The 18348-nt window shown below is 38.0% G+C and overlaps 1 protein-coding gene across 1 annotated transcript in view; it reads right to left on the bottom strand.

The window, feature by feature from the left end:
• The window catches only part of Synd (protein kinase C and casein kinase substrate in neurons protein Synd), a 96045-nt gene that overhangs the window by 52534 nt on the left and 25163 nt on the right, over positions 1-18348 (bottom strand). The window contains exons 2-3 of the mRNA XM_034980674.2: positions 9068-9312; positions 1421-1569 (exon numbers count right to left, since the gene is read on the bottom strand). Coding sequence (XP_034836565.1) covers positions 1421-1569; positions 9068-9284 — 366 coding nt within the window. The 5' untranslated portion in view covers positions 9285-9312. The remainder of the gene's footprint in view (positions 1-1420; positions 1570-9067; positions 9313-18348) is intronic.

The following is an 18348-nucleotide window of genomic DNA, read 5'->3' as shown; positions in this document are numbered from 1 at the left end:
TGACATTTTGACTGATTTTGTATTGGAAATCTATCAAAACTTCTTTAATCGCCAAATTATTTTTTTTCTATTATTTGTTAGAATTACACTTAGGTTTACTTAAATAAGAATAATAGCGTGGATTTAGTTTTTTAACAATCCCGTGGGAACTCTTTGATTTTCCGGGATAAAAAGTAGACTACGTCACTCTCTAGGTCTTTAACTTTACCCATGTAAAAAATCACGTCGATCCGTTGCTCCGTTGCAACGTGATTGAAGGACAAACCAACAAAAAAACACACTTTCGCATTTATAATAAGTAGGTAGTGATATTTATTACTATGGAAGGACTGAAATGTCAAAGGAAATAAGTAAGTAAATATCTCCGCTTGCTAAATAGTGGTTATGTTAATATCGCTTTATGGTCATCACAAGCCGTATGGCCATTAGCCATAGACGCTAGACGCTACACGCCGGATTAACCTCACAAAGACATGTTTGCACAAGCCATGGACGGATATTTCGGCCTTTCAGCTGCTGCTTTACGGATTTTACGTTCAAAAGAGACATACAAGAAGAAAACATACTATGGCTTTCAATAGTGTCACTTTAAATTTGTTTGAACTTTGCAATATTAACCAGTAGGTAAGTACACCAAGTATAGTTCGCGACAGGTCGAGATGGAAGTCGGGGTGACGCCCCGCACACCCGCACATCATCCACGCTCGCCCGCACCGGGTTAGCGCGGGGGCTGTGCAGGTGTGCGGGCGGTTCCCTACCCGATTGCCATCTCTACCTATAGCGTACTATAGTTTGTACTTATTAGTGCCACATCGGCAGGGCCGAGGGATGGCATCTTCACAACACAAACTGAGGCAGTTGTCCAGCCACCGATGATGATGATGATTAGCGAAAAACGAAGCTAAAAAATGAAAATGAGTTGGCTAACAACGAGAAGCGAGTGAGTAGTTGGGATAGCTTTGTCGCTGGGCTATAAGCGAGTGTGCGGATGCGTCGGGCGATTGACTCGGCAGTCGTGTAGAAAGAAAAGAACAGGAATTTCATAATAACGAATATCCACAAGTTTACATTGTAATTATGTTAATCACAATCAGAATAAGGATTACTTAGGTACGTGTTATTAATGAGTTAAGTCTTGTTCATTATGACATGAACATGTTTTTACACATACGAGTATTTGTAGAAAAGTATAGCTGTAACTTTCTACGTCACTAATCGTTTCGCTACAATTTAAATTCCATTAGGTTTTGAAGAGTTTAAATATGAAACAATTTAACAATTTTTTGGTGTTGCACAAGGTAGAACTTTAGGTCCCATACAATTAGTTATCTATACAATTGATTAATATGAAGTACGCGAGAATTTCTTTTGTTTTAACGTTGAACTAACTCAAAATTAATTAAAATAAACATTCACTGACCTTATGATAGGTATCCTTCTGCCAGTTTTTGATCTGAGCGATCACGTCGTTAACGAGACGGTCTCGTACGCTTAAGTGTAAATCTGACAGTCGTTCTGCTTCCACCATGCCTCCTTTCCACGCTGCCTCCATTGTGCCATATTCTGGTCCTAAGAAAAAACAAATCAAGATTATGATTGATAACGTGGTGAAAGATTTATATTGAGAAGGTATAGAGAAGACCTGCGGGGTGATTTGCTGAGTGTTCAACACTAAATGATAGCGACCGATGCTCATTTGACATTTATTTTTAATCCATTGAAAGTTTTCTACGAATAAATATTTTAATATCCGTCAGTGAAGCAGCAATGTAGACCCACACACCAATACTCAGTTAGCGAATCACCCTGAAGCAGATTAATGCAAAGGACTTTCAATGGAGCTGGTTGAATACCACCTTTAGCAAATAAATGCAGAATAAATATCACCACTTTCTAAATAGTTTGCCAGTTAACTTTATGCAACTCTTTTTAAGAAACCACCCACAAAATCAAGGCAAATTGAGATATTATGAATAAACTAATTATTATGAAACTGATTACGGTAAAATGATGTCGAATCGCAAGAAAAATATCGTGAAATTATCCTGGACATTAATTTTATCATAATTCATTGTCACCCGGCTGTAATCAGTTTTTTCATAATATTTCAATTTTGACAAGTTCAAGGTGGAACATTTTTCAGAAAATACGCGAAATTGTACCATTCACGAAGCTTTAATCTTTGTTGATTTACTTAAGAAGGCTAAAAGATGAACTATTACAACACCTTAATTAACCAAATAGATACTCAAATTTGTGGGCGTACACCATCTAAATCTCTTTGGTACTAAATTCACAGTAAATAGCTTCAACATAAACGACAAACACGTTCGGAAACCACTTTCTGACGTAAACAAACGGTATTGTGTCGAAGATTATTTGGCAAACGCTAAATTCTGTGAATAAATTATGATTAAGGCCGTAAGTTTCGGAGCCAAGTAAGTTTCAAGTAAAGTGGCTCCGAAATTAATTTACTTAGTGGGCATAGGGTACTTCAGTATGATATTTGATGTTAATTTAAAACGACGCGGCGTAAGGGGGTCGTTACAATTATGAAAATTTTTGCCACTCTATTTTTGGCATCTTGCCATCCAATTTAACCAAGTCTCAGTACTTTTAATTGAATTTTGTAGTCGGTCCCCTTTCTGAATTTAAAAAACCGGTCAAGAGCGAGTTGGACTCGCTCACGAAGGGTTCCATAATAATTTTTTTTGTGCTGTAACCACAAATTCACGATTTTCAGATTTTTCCCTTTACTTAAGACCTACCTACATGCCTCTAATGATTCTCGATCAACGTGAAGTACAAGTACCCTAAAGGTTGCTTGACAGACAGACGGACAGATTTTTCCCTTTTGAGGTACGGAACACTAAAAAGAAGCCATCTTGATTACAAAATGGGCTTCATTAAAGAAAATTTCATCAACAAACAACTGGCACACACATACCTACGGCACGCATCTCGTAAGCATGGGTTCTCGGTTATTATATAATTATTCATCTCAACAACAATCAGTCGTAAAAACTGGTCGCAGTGCCCGCGGCCTGCGGCCGGTGTGGCGGGTTTCATAACTTTCCCCTTACCTGTTCGTATGTTGACGCAAGGTGCCGCAAGTGACTCTTATGGACGTAATATCTCTTCTACATTACTGGTCGCAGGTATTTACCAACTCTTAAAAATGGTACCTTAAGTTCGACGAGTCAGAAATAAGTTTCCTTGCTGCGCGGCGGTTGGACTTACTGCTGAGAAAAACGCAAGCCGCAAATGATTAGACCAGCTGCTTGATTGCGGTAGAATGACAGCTACAATGTCACGATCGCAATCACCTCTGATTGGTTGACGCTCGCTCACTATTGGCTACAATGCATTGATGCAACAAGAATCGCACAAATTCAGCCAATCACAACAATTGAGCTTGTAATAATGATTGATGCAGGTGTTACGAAATCGGCCTAGCTGCGCGATTGCGGTAGAATGACAGCTACAATGTCACGATCACAATCACCTCTGATTGGTTGACGCTCGCTCACTATTGGCTACAATTCATGGTTGCAACAAGAATACCATAAATTCAGCCAATCACAACAATTGTGATTCACTACAGATAAAAGAACCAGTCGCTACATACCATTTGCAATCCGCACGGCTTGAAAATGGGAGTAGTGTCGTGAACAGAGACGTCGTGAAGGACGAGTTATCTCGAGGGAATCAAGTCAGGTCTCAAAGTAGAGGCACCGAGATGCTAGAAAGAGTTTATTTAATCTACGAGAACTCAAAAACCTATACTATACCACTGGCAGACGTATTGAGACAGCTATTGATTCGTAATCTTTTGTGTTCAAATAAAATACATTATTTCGTACGTGCGTCCATCGAAGGCACAGTAGGCACATAACAAGTTGCTACGCAATCGATACCGTAAATAACTTTCGATTGTACAAACACAATGATGCATGTTAACGCACTTTCGGCACCTCGACGACACGACCCTATCTGAAATCGTATCGAATTCACTACGCGTGCTAAATTTTCGTCAGCTAAGGACACACAGATGGAGAAAACGCTGAAGAAACGCTAGTAGTATATACTTGGGAAACATACAAATTTAGGTACACATATCTAAGGTATAATCATTATAAATGCAAGGACCTTTTACGAGCTTACATGACAAAAGCAACCTTGCGAAAAAGGCGGTTTTTTAAAATTTAGAAAAGAGCGCGCATAGAATTGTAGAAGTGATTGTGAAGTTGATTTATAACGTGCATAAAGGTTTGACGTGTGTATGTGGTAAGGTGTGATGGAGAAGAATTTTAGGAGTGTCAAAGAACATCTTCCGGACGATCAAGTTCACGCCTAAAAACAATTTGATGACCCAAGTCTGTATCTAGAAGGGTAAGCCTAAGCATGTAAGTTATTAAGCTTTTACTGTCTTCTATTCTTCCGCAAGCACATACCTTTTATGACAGGACTTAGGTCATTTGTCAACGCGCGATTAAAACGCTTTGTTTGATGCAAGTGTGTACACAGGTTTAACGTTCCCAAATAACTTTCCATTTCGTTTTTTTAATGTATAATTCGAGACACAATCCTTTACACAAGCTTCTGTAAAAAATCACTGATGAAAACAAGAAGATATATGCAGCAGAATTTAAATTAGGTACAACTAGCAATTGCGTATTTCATTAGCAGCATTTTGACGAAATAACGTGACTTTCTTAAGTCCAGTTGCATGACATGCGATTAAAGCTATGTTACAGTTATCGTTATCGTTAAACTATGATGATCAATAAAAGCAAAATGGATTGTCGAAATGGGGTTGGGATCATTCTAGATCTGCATTGGAGCCAAAAGGTATAAAAGGAAATAAGACGATTACGTAGTGAAAAAGTACCTTTCCGTGGCTGCAAAAAAGAGGGGTAGCGGAAGACCACAAACTACCTGGATGACAAATGGCCAAAGGGACATGAAACACCTAGGCCTCAATGACGAAGACGCGAACACGCGATCGGCATGGCGCCGCATGATAAGAAAAGCCGACCCCGCGTAACGGGATAAGGCAAGGACAAAGAAGAAGAGGATTGTAGAAGTAAGGGTTCGCTAACTTTGCACCAAATTGCCTTTGACCTTAATCATGGAGGTTAGAGGGTTATGAATACAGACTAGTGTAACCCTTTTTGCTTTTTATTGGTGGTCAAAATTTTGCCATTGGCAGACCTTAGTTTCAATTTTACTGCATTTTTAACCGTGAAAGTTTGGTGACAGTTGTACTGGATCTGATTCTGAAGGTTAGATCCAAGATGGGTCGAGATGCCAGAATTTAGATGTCATATTCCTCTTTAGAGACAAAATGATACGAATCCCCAAAAAAATATTTTTCAACGGGAGAAATCGCAGTCAACGGTTAACTTGTAGTAAGTATACCTATGTATAAAAGAGTAGGCAAGTGTAATAGAATTAATACGTAAAACAAAAATTAATTTGAGAACTCTTATCTAACATCAGATAAGTACATAGTGCCTACATTGCCTACCTGACTACATTTCAAGTAAGTAAAGATAGCGTAGTTAAGATAAAATTATCTTCCCATATTAATATTACCTTTCAACACAATTAGATAAGGAAACGCGAGATAGTGCGAAACATCCGAATTAGTGATTGTCACGAATTTAATGTAAAATTAATAAAATCAGCTACATGTATTTTTTTATTTTATTATTTTAGTAAGTTTTGCGGGAAAATGTTTTTATGTTAAAAAATTAAAATATTTTTCATTTACGCCTTGTGACGTCATTAATCGCTTTACGTACAGGCAGCGCGGCGCCAGCGTGATGTTGATAATTAATTATTTTAAAAATAAATAAAAACTCGTGATTTTTTAAAATTATTCTGTTTAATAATGAATTCTAGCCCCATAAACTACAGCTAAACAATAAATCACGTCATTTTATTACTACAGTCCAAGACCCTATTGACCCTATTATTATAAACTAGCTTATGCTCGCGACTTCGTCTGCGTGGACTACAAAAATTTAAAACTCCTATTTTATCCCCGTATGGGGGTATAATTTTCAAAAATCCTTTTTTAGCGGATGCCTACGTCATAATAGCTATCTGCATGGCAAATTTCAGCCGGATTCGTCCAGTAGTTTGAGCTGTGCGTTGATAGATCAGTCAGTCAGTCAGTCAGTCAGTCAGTCAGTCACCGTTTCCTTTTATATATATTAAGATTTAGATTAGCCACCAGATCAACGGCGTTTTTTGATTCACATCCATTCTAGAAGTAAAGCAAACTTTCTAAGAAAGCTTTTTTTTTTGTTCTAATGAAGAAATAATAAAACTATAGGTAATAAAAAAGTGACAGGCTTGTGGCGATCATAAAACATGATGACATATTATTATAATAAGTATAGGTACCAGTAAACAAACATAAGTAGGAATATTATACTGACGCGAAAAGAGCAGACTACTTTTGAAAATTAATGGGATGCAGTTTACAAAAGAGACGCAGAGAAAGTACCTAACTAAAAATTCACGAGCAAAAACATTTCGCAATTCTGCGAATATACTTTTTTTATTTCAGAATCGTGACAAAAATGCTATTTCGTCAAATGCATAATGTAAGGAAAAGTGGATATGATATTTATATCCAGTTTTTTAAAAGAGCTTAGTGTCAAGAGAAACGGGCTGGTTTTGGACTGCAAGCTCACTGCAACTGCAAAATTGCAGATGGGCTGTATTTACTGTGTAGTTGTCACAACTGCAACTTAACTCAGATTGTGCAGTCGGCATGCAGTGTGTGAATTCCTGTAATTAACACATTGCCCATACCAGCACTGCATGGAGGTTACACGGAAAATGCGCAGTCAATTCACAGTAGGTCCAACTGCATCCCAATTGTAATATTGCAGTCGGCTTGCAGTCAATTTAGATGGTGATGTTTTGGGCAAAGATATGGTGCACATTTTAAGTTAATCAAACAGCAAAATATTTTTTCCCATTCCCTATTCCCATTCTTATTATTTAGAAAATCCTGAAAATATTGTATTGTAACCTGTAAATGGCCATATTTCTGTAATTAGCATCGAAGAAACTTATTGTAATATGTAAGGCTTTTTATCCCGAAAAATAAAAGAGTTCCCGCGGGATTTTTAAAAACCTTAATCCACGTTTTAGAATGTGAAATTCACGTTAACAAAAATAATCCTACCTTCTCATAAAGTCAGTTTCATACGACTGTTTTATTCATTCAGTTGGTACATTGAGCACTACATTATCCTCGATGCGGGCGTACGGTTTGTGCTGTCAACGTTATGGCCAAATCCTCAATTCTTCGGCATTCTTTGGTAATGAATGCTGACATGAAAGGCGGGCCCATCAATAAACAACATGAATGGATTTCCGCCACTAAAGGCTTGGAGAAACACGTCGCGTGACGGCCACATATCCTCTGCTCCCACTTTTAAACCAAGGAACTGTATGAAAGCGTTCATAGTTCACATTACGAAGCAAACGTACTAGTAACGTTTTACGCATGTCAACGAGGAACTACTTCTTTACCTTTTAAGTAAACTAAGGAAAACTCAAGTATAACAGCGGATGCGTATCATTGATGGCACTCGCGTATCTCTTATCTCATGACTCTAGAGAGAGAGAGAGATAATACTCGCGGTCCACGCGATAGAAAGAGAGGCGTTTATTAAATTTCCGGCAACAGCGCTGTGCGAACTGTACAAATTGCAATTTTTATTATATCTTTTACCCTAAGGTTGCCTGGGAGAGAACGCCATTTAAGCGATATGGCCGCCTATTGAACTTGCAAGCATCCTTGTTATATTTCTATTGTTTTTATTTTGGTGTACAATAAAGAATATTTTACTTTTTACTTTTTTTTTACCGTACGCGCCACGTTTTGTGTGACGTCCTGCCATGAAGTATCAATCGCGCTTTACCTTTAGCTTAGCCTGTTTAGGCTGAAAGGCAGATCCATCAATAAACTACGTGAATGGATATCCGTCACCAAAAGAGACATCAAAGGTATTGCATTACCGATTCCTTTCAAGGCATCACGGCTTGTTTATAAATTCAGGATGTACATTGTCCAATAAGTAGCATTATTGATGCTCACTTGGATTCTTGGTATTATTGAACTGGGCATTAACACGTGTAAGATTAAGTGATTAACTGTTAAGATAAAAAGCTATTACGCTAGAAAAGCATTTTTTTTATTTTTAGATACGCATCGCTCAAAGCTTTAATGATACCTTTTCAAAACCGAAATCCAGGGCTTAAGCAGATAGAATAATGTTGAGATTGTGAGGTTCGTGGATTATGTATAGTACGCGACACGTTGAGATGGCAATCAGGGTATGAGGCGGGGGGACGCCCCGCACCGGGTTAGAGCTGGGACTGTGCGGGTGTGCGGGGTGTTCCCACCCCGACTGCCATCTCAACCTGTCGCGCCTACTACTATACTTAGCCGCTATTTTCTTCTAAATATAAAAGCAAAAACTGGAAATATTCACAGCACATTTTCTAGGTCACAAAGTTCTCACCTAATTCTAAATGATCATGCATTCCAACGGCTTAAATCACCAACATTAAGCGCTAACTTTTTGGTATATTTTGTTGAGTTGATACGGCACACAGTTTGAGTTTTCTTGGTCTAAAAGATATTCAAGCTTACCTTTCTCTATAAGGTCGTACCATTTCTTCGCCCAGTCTCTGAGGCTTTTGGCATAATATGTTTTCTCTAAGTCAGCCCTTTCTTGCACCAGGGCTTGTAGTTCGCTGCACAGCCGATGGCCGTCGTCAATGCGGTGGGTGGTGCGCTTGTAGTTGACGGGCTCCCAGAACGAGTCTCATGTCATGGTAAACAACGGCTTGATTGAGCCTTTATAATTATGGGAATATTCGTAACTATGCTATCTCACCTGGTTGAAAGTGGTGGTGTACTATATCCACTTATTGAGCTCTAAATTTGTGGTGTTCCTTGCCAGGTTGTTAATGATAGCGACGCACACTTTAAAGTTTTATATAAAGAGAATAATTTTAAGATGTTCAAGCTTACCTTTCTCTATAAGGTCGTTCCATTTCTTCGCCCAGCCTCTGAGGCTTTTGGCATATGTTTTCTCTATGTCAGCCCTTTCTTGCACCAGGGCTTGTAGTTCGCTGCACAGCCGATGGCCGTCGTCAACGCGGCGGGTGGTGCGCTTGTAGTTGCCGGGCTCCCAGAACGAGTCTGACGTCACTGTCAGCAACGCCTGCTCGTCGCTGTGATGCGACATGGCGGTGCGACACTCACACACCGCCCCTCTGTTGACAACAAGAAACATGCGTCAATAACTACGTCAGAAACAATGAGCACATTGAAGGAAACTCTGTCCAAGTGGCATCTCAACTTTCAATGGGATCCTACGGGATGAAGGAGTCTCTCCTCAAAGATTTTAGCAACATAAAATAGTAGTATATGTTTTAGTATCCATGAAACATCTTTGCAAGTACATAAATATAATACAAAAGTCAAAGAAAGAGATTACTTTATTGGGAAGGTCGCTTTTTGTTTTTTTAGTGCATCCTGTATTCTAACTCTCTGTAATATTATTCCACAATAAAGTTGTTTAAATTAAATTAAAAAAAAGCTACAACAAAGAACTTAAATTGAGTAAATCTATAAATTGAACCGTGATAGCCTAGATAGATAGATAGCGGTTGTGACGTCTGCCTCCTATTCGGAAGGTCGGGGGTTCGATCCCGAGCACATACCTCTAACTTTTCAAAGTAATGTGCATTTTACGCAATTAAATATCACTTGCTTTAACGGTGAAAGCAAACATACTAAGGAAACTTGCATGCCTGAACTCTCTGTAATATCCTCAAATGTGTGTGAAGTCTGCTAAAATGGGTTAAGTAATTCCATTTGTAAACTAATTACGGTAATAAAATGAGCCTCTACGCTTTCGCCACGAAATTGGTGATTTAGAATACAGAACATTGCTTCGTTAAACCTAACAGTAAATTCATAATGAACAATTTAAATATAGAAGCTATTAAAACTATTGCCCACTGGCTTATTTTTAAGTCCGATAAAACTACGTCTAAAAGTCTTCACACTTTAGATTAAACTCCAACTCGATTCATAGTAAAGCATGGAAATGTGAGCTTTATATCGTACTAGCTTATGCTCGCGACGACGCGCGACCGCGTGCACTGTACAAATTTCAAATCCCTATTTTACCTTAGGGGTTGAATTTTCAAAAATCCTTTCTTAGCGGATGTCTACGTCATAATAGCTATCTGCGTGCTAAACAGTCCGATCCATCTAGTTGTTCGAGCTGTACATTTATAGATCAGTCAGCTTTTTCTTCTATAATTCTTACGGTACATGGAATTTTCCACATTTATTTGAAAGCAGTGTGCGACGCGTGGCCAACAAGCTTTGTAATAATATGCGAAGACCTTTAGAATGCTAATTAAGAAAACGTCGAAATTAATAACGAATTTTGTTTGAACAATCTGGCATCAATTAAGTATTTCGAACTTTCGTCAAATCATTTTATTTAGTTTAGAAGCGGGCCTACTTTGAAGTTTCGAGCAATTAATAAAGGTAAAGGAAGACCATTTACCTAAATGATTTCTCAAATGATTGATCAGGACAATATGAGTTTTGTGAATTAATTTCTAGGTCTAAAGTGCCCCGTAAACGGTCAAAAGTTTGTCAAATATTACGTGTTTGTCAAATTTTTTGAACGTCTGCGGTCGTGTTTGATGTGTTTGTCAAACAAACTACGTGTTTGGCAAATTTATTTGTCAAACATGCTTGAAGGTAAAGGAAGAACCCTACTTTGAAGTTTCGAGCAATTAATAAAGGTAAAGGAAGACCATTTACCTAAATGATTTCTCAAATGATTGATCAGGACAATATGAGTTTTGTGAATTAATTTCTAGGTCTAAAGTGCCCCGTAAACGGTCAGAAGTTTGTCAAATTTTTTAAACGTCTGCGGTCGTGCTTGATGCGTTTGTCAAACAAACGACATGTTTGGCAAATTTGATTGACGGCGTGTTTGACAAACATTTTTGACCGTTTACGGAGCACTTAACTAGAAACATAATAAAAGTCTAATTAGAATTAGGTATAGGGGTATATTTTCTTTGGTTTTACGTCACCATGGCCTAATTTTGACATATCGTCGATTCAGGATCTAACCGAGTGTTCCCTCACTCTAGTTCACTCTGACACAAGTCAGTGAAAAATAAAATTGATGATTTTACGGACTAGATTTCAGCAAGAGCAATTGGGAACGTAATAAACCAATCAAAAGTCACGCAATTTCAAAATTAAGCAGCATTTATCGTACGATTCTGAATAACTACTGCTTATGATATTACTGTATGATTTAATACGAAATGTGTAAGATGTGATGTAAGCTCATTTCCAGTGGGGCGTGGGTTGTATCGTGTAATGATAGTAATTATTTTGCAATTTATAAAGGCACAAGTAAAGGTTCATTAATTGTATTGCGTTACGACTTACAAGAATGCATATATAGTTGCTTTTTCCTTTAGCATCATCATCATCATCACCAACCCATTGCCGGCTCACAACAGAGCACGGGTCTCTTCTCAGTATGAGGTGAGGATGGGCATAGTCCACCACGCTGGCCAACTGCGGATTGGCAGACTTTGAGTACATTATGGAGAACTCTCAGGCATGCAGGTTCCCTTACGATGTTTTCCTTTACCGTTAAAGCGAGTGATATTTAATTTCTTAAAACTTTTCATTACATCGAAAAGTTAGAGATGCGTGCCGGGAATCGAACCCCCGACCTCCCTAATAGGAAGCGGACGCCCTAACTATAGGGCTATCACGACTTTTCCCTTAAATCGCGATTCGTCCGACGCTTTAGATCTTCTACAATTAGGTTTTTCAGTCACATCATGATTTCATTTTCAATTCGCCGTAAAAAGGTGGTATAGTGCGCCTCTTATGCATTTGGGCGAGAAGCTAGATTTGTACTTGTCTAGCTTTAATCTATATATATAAAAGGAAAAGGTGACTGACTGACTGACTGACTGACTGACCGATCTATCAACGCACAGCTCAAACTACTGGACGGATCACGCTGAAATTCGGCATGCAGATAGCTATTATAACGTAGGCGTCCGCTAAGAAAGGATTTTTCAAAATTCAACCCCTAAAGGGGTAAAATAGGGGTTTGAAGTTTGTATGAAAGTCAGTTTTGAAGTGTCTATAAAGAAGTTTTGTAGTTTAGTATTTTAAAATCTCATAGTTAAAGTTCAACCCCAAGGGTGTAAAATAGGGGTTTAAATTTGTGTAGTCCACGCGGACGAAGTCGCGGGCATAAGCTAGTTCAAAATAAGGGAAAACAGACTTTACCATACCTGTATATGTATATTTTGTTTCTTCTTAAATGTTTGCTACGTAATAGGTACTTAAACCAATCTGTTTTGACATTCGCAATGTATAGCTGAATAAATAGATCGGAAATAAGTATAAAAACAGTAGGTGGTACAATCAATGCAAACAGTTTGAGACACTGTTTTGCAATGCAGCGACCTTGATCTTTCTATGAATGAAGTTTTTATCCGACACGCTCTATTGACAAACTGCTTTGTATAGTAAATAGAGACTATAGTGCGTTTTTAATTTTTTAGGTAATACATTGTTAGGGTTTCGTACCTCAAAAGGCAAAAAGGAACCCTTACAAGATCAGTTTGTTGTCTGTCTGATCGGTCTGTCAAGAAAACCAAGAATAGGGTACTTCCAGTTGCCCTAGAATCATGAAATTTGGCAGGTAGGTAGGTCTTGTAGCTGACATTAGGGGAAAAATCTGAAAACCGTGAATTTGTGGTTATATCACACACAAAAAAATTGTGGTTATAAACTAATAATTAGGATTTTCAATTTTCGAAGTAAGATAACTATATCAAGTGGGGTATTATATGAAAGGGCTTCACTTGTGCATTCTAAAACAGATTTTTATTTCTTTTTATGCATCATACTTTTTGAAATATCGTGCAAAATGTCGAAAAAATACGACTTTAGTACGGGACCCTCGTTGCGCGAGTCTGACTCGCACTTGGACGGTTTTATTAGAATATAGACTTCATATTTCGAAATAGAAGAGTCATATCTATGACATTTCAAGGCTGTAGAAACTTTATGCGCAATGTGTTGCTGATGCTGATAATGAACTCGAATAATTGTGCTATCATACATTTTTGTTGATAATTAGCTCATTTTTAGCAAATGGTTAGTTATGTTTTCTTTCATTATAGTATAGGTATTGTCTAATAGTGAGTAGAGACACGTCCGATTATAATTGCGTAAATCTGTACACACTTTTTTTTGGAGAGTGACTAGTTTTATAATTCATAGTATATATTACTCAGTTAGTTAGTTATTGTCATAATCTGTATTGTGTGTATAAAATAAATAAAAAATTTAAAAAATGCCTGGCATACGGTCGCAATTTATCATTTCAGTTTCAATTTTACGACTCGCCCACGACGTACGTTGATGGTACTATCTCAGAAACCTTCACACAAGTGCCGACAACAACTGTACAAAATTATAACTCAATCTGATAATTATTATCAATCTGGAGGAAATTTTTCCTATTGTTACGGTTGAGCGGTCATCGCCTGCTTCCGTAACCCTGTATCTACAATCCATGCACGCGTCATGAAAACAATCATGATAATATGATAATACCGCTTTAGGTAGAACCTACCACTTTGCTCATAATAACAGAGTGATTAAAAAATTCCACTCCATTGAATCACATTATGTACACAGCTAAGTATAGGCATGTAAGTAGGTATTGTATAGGTACCTGGTACATGATGTAATGTGTGAATCCGCGAATGACGTAAACGCACCTTGGAGTCGAAGTGAAGCGATTATAATTTATACCTACTTAAACATACATAATTACTGTTTACTACCACGTTTTAACGACCTTCTGTGTCTTGTGATCTTTGGCATACGAGTAGGTAATTAGTTAATTATCTAAGTATAGTTTTCTGCAGTTAAATAGTCGCGCCTGACCTACGATACGAGTGCGAGCTCGCGCAGGAGTTGTTCCACGTGCTCGTGCACTGTGGACGGATGTAGCACTCTCACTAATGCAGATGGAGAACATGGGGTGTGACAGGGCGCGCGGGTTGGTGTGTTCCACTCCCTCGCATCGCGCGCCCCACTGACGCCTAACAAAACGAACGAACTTCTAGCAAAACGTCGAGGCTTCGACGTCACTGGCAAGCAATGTAGGTAACATTTGACGCTAGGTAGGCTATGAGATGACTAGATTTCTTTGATACCCGCCCTAAATTTAGTTTAAAATTGTGTACACCCAATACGGTAGGTATTTGACATCTAGTCAAATTATTAACTTTTTATCAAACGTCAAAACGCGCACTTAGTATGCGATATTCTATGAAAAACTGGATTGTGACGTCACATAATGAAGTACTTTTTAGTTTAATCAATAATTTAAAATGGTCATTATACTTAAAACTAACAAAGGACATGTATTTTACTTGTTTTAGAAGACTCTCTATTTAATAATCACTGAAAAATAATTTATTTTTGATGTAGTCAAATACACAATTGCTACTAAACACTAGTTTAAGGCCTTACCCCAGGTATTCCAACAGATGATGCATCTTCCCTTTACATCTCCGAGTTTTACGACCTTTTTTCACTTTCGCCATACCTCACTTAATTCACTTTCAATGACTTTTCACTTCACTTCACTTTTATGGCTCCAGGATTTTCACTTTCACCACAACACTGAACCGAAACAGCTGTTTACTATTTTGATACTACGTTACGTACGTAGTAATTTAGTAATGACTTCGTTCGGGTAGCGTCGCAAAACTTTTATAACAGAGGACTCTCCGTCACTCGCTCCATACAAACGTAGTTTACGCCTTTAGAGATTGATTATTAAAAATCCTTTCTTGTCTACGTCATAATAGCTAGCAGCATGCCAAACTTCAGCCGATAAATCAAATAGTTTGAGCTGAGCTGTGCGTTGATAGATCAGTCAAGCAGTCAGCGTTTCCTTTAATATATTTTATAGATGTAGAGGTTACATTCATTTACCAGCTCTCTTCCAATTCTGTATTCCTTGAAAACTATTTATAAAGCTCCTTTAGATTTACATCTCGTGATCGCTCTATACCAAGTAGCATTCGAAATATTTGCACGTAGATCATTTGCAGCACTCCATTAGCGAGTATGCAATGCAAGTGATCTAATTAAGATGCGACACAGATAATGGCAGATAACAAGTAACAACTAACAAGCAAGTGGTAATAGTACATTACAGGCCAGGCCTGAAATAAAGCGATTAATGGCCGAGTAATATTGGAAGGCCGAGGCGAAGCCGAGGACTTCTGAAGTGATTTTGAACTAAAACAATTTTTTTTGACTAAACGAGGTCGGTAATTGCTATTTCGGCCGGTACTTTACTCCGATTTGCGAGGAAACAATAAAAAACTTAACTTATAAATCATACAGCTTGAAACATACTACATAATTTGAACGTGACGGTCTTATTAAAAAAAAATATACAAAAAAAGATAAGAAAACACTAGGCTTTTTGGCTATCGCTCTATACCAAGTCGCATTAGAAATATTTGCATATAGATCACTTACAGCACTCCATTACCTAGTGCATACATTTTGAGAAAGGACTCGCCATATTTTCTATCTATCAACTGGCATGTCAAAAGTTTAGTACGGTGAACCGTATTTTTATCATATATGTATATGGCAAATACGGCGAGTCCTTTCTCAGATTGTACGTGTACTGTAATACCGAGTATGCAATCAAGTAATGTAATTAAGATGCGACACATAACGAAGAGCGCGCATGAGTCAAGCGGCGCGACGGAGGCGCGCGCGCCTTCAGCATTACAATCTACAACCATATCAACTTACAACAACTTACAAGTGGTAAACATACTATTGAAACTCGAGGTACATGTAGTTGCGCATCGAATTACAGAACTCTCAAATGTTAACTCTCAAATATTTGACGCTAGTCATTTGCCCTAAGCTAGCCCAGCCCTATTTTTCTTTGATTTCACGTCACCATAGCCTAATATTTGACATATCGTCGATTCAGCTGCACAATTGCGGTAGAATGACAGCTACAATGTCACGATCGCAATCACCTCTGATTGGTTGACGTTCGCTCACTATTGGCTACAATGCACTTTTGCAACAAGAATAGCACAAATTCAACCAATTACAACAACTGAGATTGTAATAATGTTTGATGCAGGTTTTACGAAATCGCCCTACAGGATCAAACCGAGAGTTCCCTCACTCTAGTTCACTCTGCAAACAGTCTGTAGTCGCCCATTAGACAGGCATAGACCGCGCAAGCGCCCGCTCCCTTCTAAGCTAAGCTTCTAAGAACCGGTCTGACTTGTCTCGACTCTCAGACCTCAGTATCATTTTCCTTGGACTTGAATCTCGGAAACCGGAATTGACAATAAATGTGAATTCTATTTTATCTTCGTTGCGCGCTGTTAGGTACAAAAACATCATAGACGAACAAAAAATTGTTAATCGTATCGTGTCTATATTTGTACGTCTTTTTTATTATTATTTTGTACACGTACATTTGTTTTGATTTTATTGTAGGTTTGTTACTCTACTTTATCAACTTTAACTATAAGTAGGTACCCACTAGCGAGGATCGGCTTTTATAATAGGTTCCTATAGTTCGCAACAAGTCGAGATGAAAATCAGGGTGACGGACGCCCCGCACGTCAACCGCGCTATCCAGCACCAGTGGCCCTACCGCGGTTGTTTGACAGCTACAATGTCACGATCGCAATCATCTCTGATTGGTTAATGCTCGCTCACTATTGGCCACAATGCATTGTTGCAACAAGAATCGCACAAATTCAGCCAATCAGAACAATTGAGATTGTAATAATGATTGATGCAGGTTTTAGACAATCGCCCTACAGGTTAGCGCGGAGGCTGTGCGGGTGTGCGGGGCGTTACTTCCCCAATTGCCATCTTGACTTGTCTCGTACTACCTACTTAATTTAGTTAACATTAGTTAACCTAACTATGTGATCATATTATTAAAAGTAGCAGTTAGTAATATTTAGTGGAAAATCCCATAATCAACTAAGTAGGTATAGGATCTACTTAGTTGATTATGGGCTTCTACACTGTAGGTAGGTATAAGTAATTTAAAAATAACTATGGAAAACTTTTGATGACATAAGACGAACGAAAGGCACAGTGACTCTTTTTAATGCATAAGATTTTTAAGATTCTTATTTCTAGAATCATATAAATAGTAAGTACTTAATAAAAATAAAAATAAAAAAAATAGGTAAGTACATAAGTAAATTTTTGACGAAATTTAAGACAGCTTTAACATTTCTCTGAGTAACTTCGTAAAACTTCACACACAACTTTCGGAAATATTTATAAATAAACACGACATGTCGACGCGGTTTAATAACCCACATAATAAATACCTACACGCAAATTATTATTAGATCACGACATTAAAACAACTCTTTCCCGTCCTCTAACACGAATGGATTGCAAAACTCGACTACATTACAACACATGACACTGTTACTTTCAAGAAATTATAATACGAGACAAATAATTACATATTCCATTCACTGATCGACTAATTATTAGTGACTGATTCAAGGCCGCGGTAACGTAGAATCGGTGACAGTAAAAACTATAATAAATAATAATAATACGTTATGCTAAAACTTGTACGCGATCCTTCGTCCGCGTACGACACAATACTGTAAGGAATACCGAAAAAACTTTGAAATTCGACTGAATTCGTAACATTCGGTTTTGGACTCTATTTTGTACGGAAAGTTGACGGAAATTAGACGATGTCGAAATGGAAAAATTCACATGCAAGCAACCTTCCAACTATGGAGCGATGATTCATTACAATAGCTGTTAAGAGTTTATTCGTAGCGCGCTCCAAACAAACGCACAGTCATCATCATCATAATCAACCCATCGCCGGCTCACTACAGAACACGGGTCTCCTCTCAGAGTGAGAAGGGTTTAGCCATAGTCTACCACGCTGGCCATGTGCGGATTTGTAGAGCATAGTCTATGTCGTTGAGACTGACAAAACGTCATTTAGGTATGAGTGACGAAGACAACGCGCGCTCTACAAAGCCGAAATGTTATTCTAAAGGCCGATGTACATTATTTTCTACATTGGTTCTCATTTGAATCCAATCGTACATGTCTAAACGTTTTAGAAAAAAAAATCTGTGTGTATGGTTTATCAAATTTCTGTAAAAATG

The sequence above is a fragment of the Maniola hyperantus genome, chromosome 22 (assembly GCF_902806685.2).
Source record: "Maniola hyperantus chromosome 22, iAphHyp1.2, whole genome shotgun sequence".
In the NCBI taxonomy this organism is placed as follows: Eukaryota; Metazoa; Arthropoda; class Insecta; order Lepidoptera; family Nymphalidae; genus Maniola; species Maniola hyperantus.
This window is presented reverse-complemented; position numbering and strand designations above follow the sequence as displayed.